Consider the following 6,000-nt stretch of genomic DNA (forward strand, 5'->3'; position numbering starts at 1 on the left):
GATGGGCTAATTCTTCGAAAGCAGGAATTGACTGCTTGACCCAGCAAGCAGACAAACCCGGTTTCACCTAACAGTCATGGGAACTTGGCAAATTAGCTAATCTCTGTGCCTCAGTTTCCACACTTGTGAAATGGGGATAACAGTATCTACTCATTAATTGTTGAGATAATGCATATAAGGCATTTTTCAAAGCGTCTGGCCGCAGTAAGTGCTCAAAAGGAAAGAATGTTTCTGTTATTATTGTTTGCTATTCTGATTCTGAGAAGTGCGCCTGAAGAAGAATAAAATGTTATTATTTTTAAATACCCCAGTTAGTGCCACTGACGCTTATTGTTTTCCTGGCACAGCCCGTCCATGGCAGCTTGTTCTTGGTTCCTGAGCTCTGCCTCATGTCTCTGTCCCATCCCTCCCAGGGAGGTGGCTGAGGGAATGCATCTGGCACCCCACCTCTCTAGATCTCCAGGCGCTGGGGTGGTCAGGGGGCAAAGATGACATGCTTGCCCCCTTTCCCCAAATCCCCCTTGTCATTTCTCTTCCCACTCACCTCCCACTTCCTCTATCAAAAAGCACAAAAAAATTCTAACCCAAACTCAGTATGTGTGCGAACACCAACTTTTTCTCACCTCTTCAAGTGCCAATGCCCTTCTGTTTCCAATCTGCCAGCACAAGAAGCTCTTATGTCAGGGGACCCAGGAGGACCTTGGAGGAACACTTCTCACTCTGCCAGACCCTCATTCCTTTGATAACTGCCCTGGCTCCTCCTCCCCCAATTTCTCTCTGGCTCGGGAAGTTCCCCTCTGGGAGGTGACCAGCCCTTTCCCTCAGCTCTTCCGCCCCGCCAGGCCCCGCCCCCAAGACATCTCTGACAAGCCTGCCACCTCTGCCCCATCCCAGGTCTCTAAGGGTCCTGCCCAACAGGGTGGTTGTTGCCATGGAGACCCACCTGCACTAAGGCCCCACTCCCCTCTCAATCCCGCACCCCTGGGGAGCTGAGCTTCTTTCACATACATGGAGAGGCTCCCTGTAGCCCTGACCTGTGCTGTTCTCCCTCTCTTCTTCCTGGCTCCCCACTCTGGTCCAGACCCGAAGCTCACACCATCACCCCACCATCCCCCTACAAGGATGAGAGACCACCAGAGAGCTCTTATAGGATGGAAAGGGGTGGGTGGGACACGGATTGATTTAGAGTAGGTCCTGCTCCTCAGACACTGCATTTCCCCAAACCCTCACGAGTCCGCCACCCATCCAGACCCAAACCCAGGAGAAGACTTGGACTACAACTCCCAGCAGGCCGAGCAGCCTGAAGTCTTGGGCTGGAGGAGCAAGGCACGCTGGGAAAGGGAGTCTCGGCGTGTTGCACCTGCCGCAGGAACCAGTGAGGGGGAGGAGGGTGGATGGAGAAGATGGAGTGCGGATGCGGTGGGAGCTGCCTGCAAGGGCTCTTTCCCCGAACTCAAGCCTTTCTGTCCTCTGCGGAAGCGGAGGGGCACATGCTCATTCACTGCCCTTCTCCAAGGTCCGGCAGAGAAAGAGCCCCTCCCCCACCCTCCCCTCCTTCCCCCACCGAGCTCTGCAGCTCCTCCTCCGACATCCAACCAGGAGTTGTTCCAGGCAGGGCCCGACCAACGTGATCGAGCCGGGAAAGGGGTGAGAGAGGGCGGGGCTGTAGAGAGGGCATTGGGAAAAAGCGATTGTCCACAAGTGTAGGCAGAAATGAATGACCTGCAAGCAGCATGCCAATGAGCTAAGGGGCACCTCCCTCTCAGGGTAGGGGCTCTGAGGGCCTCTGTTTTAACAGGTCTCCAGGTTCCCTCCTCCTCTCCTCCCCCGCCCCTGCCCCTGCCCCGGCGTGTCACTCACTCACCACCTTCCAGCGATCCTTGACCACGTAGTTGGCCGGCAGGATGTCGGCCTGCTCCCCTCCCCCACTCATGTTGGTTTCGTCCTTAAGAGCAGTCGCTAGGCACTGCATCCGCCAGCCGGAGGGAGGGGTGTCCGCAGGGCCTGCCCTGGGGGGGCCATCTACCTGGGGGAGTGGGGAGGGGCTGTGAGCGGGGGGCTGGTTAGGGACCCAGGACCACCTTGCAGATATGATGGAGAGCTCCGTTCTAGTAGACATCCTTCGGGGTCCCACGGGGTAGATGCTCAGGGGTGACTGGGGAAAGCACTGTGTTAGCACCCGAGTGGAGGTCAGAGAGAAGACAAATACTCTCCACAGGAAGGGAGATACAAACTACACACAGGAGATGTGAAAACCAGCAACACACCGTTGATTGAAAAAGCAGAGGAAATGATGTGTGAACAAGCTGTGGGAAAACATTTCCCAAAGAGACACATGCTACCTAATGTGGGGGAGACTTGCTAACCAAGGGGCACACCAGAGTGGGACCCATGCTTTACTGGGGAGATCTAGGCCAAGAAGGACCAGTCTGAGTGACTTGATCTATGGCCCCCTGGTACCCACACATTCCTTGTGCCACAAAATGACCGGGAAGCTATGTATCTGAGGCTTATTGAAAGGATAGAACTGCTGACCAAGGGGTGACCCATGGAGACGCACCCCAGAGTGACAGAAGCGGGCTAACCACCCATGCGAGATGTGATAATCAGAGAATGAGGAGATACCCAACAGCCCCTCGGGGACGGTGCTGAGTGAGGAGGATACGGCTGCTGAGAGGCACACGCCAGTCTCAGTGGTGAGCGGAACCACTGCCACAGCCCTGGGCTTGGGAAGCAAAGATGGCAGTGAGGAGGTGAACATAAGGCAATGGCCTCAAGACGTGGATTTTAGAGGGACAGCAGCTCTATGGCCACTTGGAGAGAGTCAGGCTGAATTGGGAGGAGTTGAGGACCGCAGGGAACTAAGAGCGACCTAACAGAGGAGTGACAGGGAGCAGCTGGTTTGGGGGGGCTTGGGGTGAGAGAGCCTCTCACCACACCTATCTGTGTCTGCTCAGGAACCAAGAAGGAACACAGCTCTTGTTGCATAGGTAGGACAGGTAGAAGGGATATCAGGGAGAGTGTCCCAACTGGAAGAGCCAGCCAGAGTTACCCAGGGAAAGGCAAGTGTGTGCATGTGTGTGTCTGCATGTGTATCTGCGAGTACCCCTTGTGAGTGTGTATATACCTTTGTGTGTCGTGTGTGTGTGCGTGTGTTTGTGTGTGTCTGTACCTCTGTGTCTGTGTGTGCTTATGTGTGATTTTGTGTCTCCCTGTGCGATGTGCATGTGTGCAGGCAGGCGGCCAGAAGAGATCACTTTTTGAGATCTCTGCCAAGCCGGTACAGGAAAGGAACCAAGATCCTTTTCTTCTCTTCTTACCCTCTATGCTTTTTATAAGCACATTGCTCTGCCCTCACAGTGACCCTGGAGGGTCACAGATGGAAGGAAGTCACTCAGGCTGGGATGGGGGTTGGGGGGTGGAGAGAAGGAAAGTGCCTAAGAATCTATGGATGGGGTGAGAACTCCATAAACCTCTCTTTCCTTGGGACGGGATCATTCTCCTGGGCCCCTATGTCTAGTTATCCTGATATAGAGGCAGTGTGAAGGCATGGAGACAACCTTTAACAGGTCACGGTATGCCATGAAGGACATGTGCAGAGGGGATCTTCCTGGGGAGAGACACTCTTTTTCTGTCTTTCTTTAAGTGGTTCAGCTGACTGCCCTCCAATCCACACAACCTCATAGTATCAGAAAAGTGGGGATAAAATAGGTCTCTGCTCGCCTCCTGCCAAGTGGCATATGGGGCAGGAATTCGCAGGGCAGAGAGGGCAATGACAGGATGAAGACAGAGGTAGAGATGGGGGGCTCTGGAATAAAGGTGGAGGAAACAGGTTGAGGACGAGATAAAAGAAGCCACTGGACTCATAGAGAGGGAGCCTTAAGGAGTTGAATAGGGTGACCTATTCCATCCTTATGAGGTTGATGAGAAAAATGTTGGCTCCTGCTCTCATTTTATAGACGGGCAAGCCTAGAAGAAACAAGTGAGATGGGCAAAGGGAGAGTGGAGGCAGGAGAATAAATGAGAGTTCCCTGCCTCTCCACATCCACCATCCTTCCTACTCTCTGCCTCAGAAGATACACTTAGCTCAGATTAGGGTTGGATGAAATGAACATGAGTAACTTGGCTGCCCCATTACTGCCCCCTTTGGGTGTGTGGAGGCCTGGGTGTGTAGTGAGAAATGGCTGTGGAGGAGGATTTTATGAACATCTGTCAGAGACTGTGCATGTTTGAGAGTGTGGGGCCAATGATGGATGTGTGTGTGTGTGTGTGAGAGAGAGAGAGAGAGAGAAATACCTAAGTGGTTGGGAGCTCCTCGTGGTATGTGAATAGAGGTGTTGATGTGTAACTATGCAAGGTGTGAGCCAGGTGTGTGTGGGAATCTGGGAGCCCAGGTAAGGAGAGGTAAGAGAGACCAGAGAGATGTAATGCAAACAGATGAAAAGATGTGTGGGAGGGAGCAGAGGGCAATGGAAGGGACCAGGAGTGACAGGGTCAGAGGAGGGGGTGGGGTAAGACAGAGACAAGTGAGACGTCATGAGGGCAGGTGAGGAAGTCACAGGAGCACAGGAGGAGTTTCTGGGCACAGGGAAAGGGGTGAGGAAGTTGGTAAGAAGGCTAGTGGGAGGAATGGAGGACTGAGGGCAAGGGAGAGAGGTTATGGAGACAGCTGAGAACGATTTGTCAGAGGTGACAGGACAGTAAAGCCATAGGGACAGAGGACAGGGACAGATGTGAGAAGCGAAGAGCAACACCCCTGGAGGGCAGGAGGGAGAGGGTGGGTATGTGTGCTGGGGGCAGGGAGCCGGTCCAGGCCTCGGACGCGGCCCAGGCTGTGTAGGCCAGCGTCCCAGCTCGGGCGGAGACGGCAGCAGGGAGGGGGCGCTGGAGAAGGCTGCTCAGGGAGGAGAGCCAGGCCCGGGCCCAACGAGTCCGTGGAAGGAGCCCCCTCCCCGACCCCCGCCCAGCCCGCCGCCCGGCCCCGCCCCGCCTCACCTGCTCTGTGCCCGCTGCGGCTGCGGCTGCGGCGGCGGAGGCAGCGGCTTGGGGCGGCGCATCCCCGGGGGCCGGGGCGCGGCGGGGGCGGGGGCGGCTCAGTGCGGCGCTGGGCGGCCCGCTCCCTCCGGCGGTGGCGGCGGCGGCCTCCCGACCGGGACCATCCCGGCCCGGCCCGGCCCGGCCCGGATCCTCCTTGGGCGACGGCGGCGGCAGCGGCAGAGAGGGGAGCTGCCCACAATGCACCGCGCCGCCAGCATCAGCACCAGCCCTGACATCACCGCCCCACCGCCCGGGCTCTTACATCACCGCCCTTTCTCTGACATCACATTCTATTCTGCTCTTCCCTCCACTCCTGCAGCCCTCGGATTCTCTCTCTCGGACGGTCCTGCCCCAGTTCTTAGGATCTCTTCACTGGTCTCAGCCATTCATTTGATCTCCATCCCCAAGCCAAGCGGGGATCCCATCACTCCTTACCTGAACCCATAAACCTCACCTGTCTCCATCACCCTTTATCTTCTCCACTCCCACCGTGTTCCTGTCTCTCCTCGCCTGTCCTCATCAGCCTCAACTGATCCCCCCCCTTCATCCTCCATATGTTCATACTATTTTCCTCTAAAAACATTTCCCCTCACCTGTACCCATCCCGCTATGTGTCCCCATCTCCCCGTTTCTTCTAACTCCATCCCTCACCTATAACTTACCACATATACACCTTACCTCCCGGCTCAATCTGTCCTTCTTTCCCTGTCCCTTTCTCCCATCTGTTGACAAACTGTCATTGTTTCTTACTGCTTACCAAATAAGATGCACACTCTTTACTGTGACATTAAAAATTATTCCCAACATGGACCCACAGTGGCTATTACTACCTCTCTGACAGATTGGATTACTCAACATCCCCTGATACTTTGCACTTTGTCTCTCTCCGGTCCTTCCTTCCCTCCTTATGCCTTCAATAAATGCATACTGAACACTTTCAATAAAACAACAATAACAGCAGCA

The 6,000-nt window shown here is 55.2% G+C and overlaps 1 protein-coding gene across 2 annotated transcripts in view; it reads right to left on the minus strand.

Annotated features, from left to right (window-relative positions):
• The window catches only part of TTBK1 (tau tubulin kinase 1), a 40,558-nt gene extending 35,322 nt beyond the window's left edge, over window positions 1–5,236 (minus strand). Inside the window, exons 1-2 of one of the 2 annotated variants that reach the window (XM_081039970.1) lie at window positions 4,996–5,236; window positions 1,865–2,026 (exon numbers count right to left, since the gene is read on the minus strand). In XM_081039970.1, the coding sequence (XP_080896096.1) occupies window positions 1,865–1,972 (108 nt within the window). In that variant the 5' untranslated portion in view covers window positions 1,973–2,026; window positions 4,996–5,236. The remainder of the gene's footprint in view (window positions 1–1,864; window positions 2,027–4,995) is intronic. The other variant, XM_081039969.1, reaches the window with a different exon arrangement.
• Between the last annotated feature and the right edge of the window lie 764 nt (window positions 5,237–6,000).

Source organism: Rhinolophus hipposideros (genome assembly GCF_964194185.1).
Source record: "Rhinolophus hipposideros genome assembly, chromosome: 3".
Lineage (NCBI taxonomy): Eukaryota > Metazoa > Chordata > Mammalia > Chiroptera > Rhinolophidae > Rhinolophus > Rhinolophus hipposideros.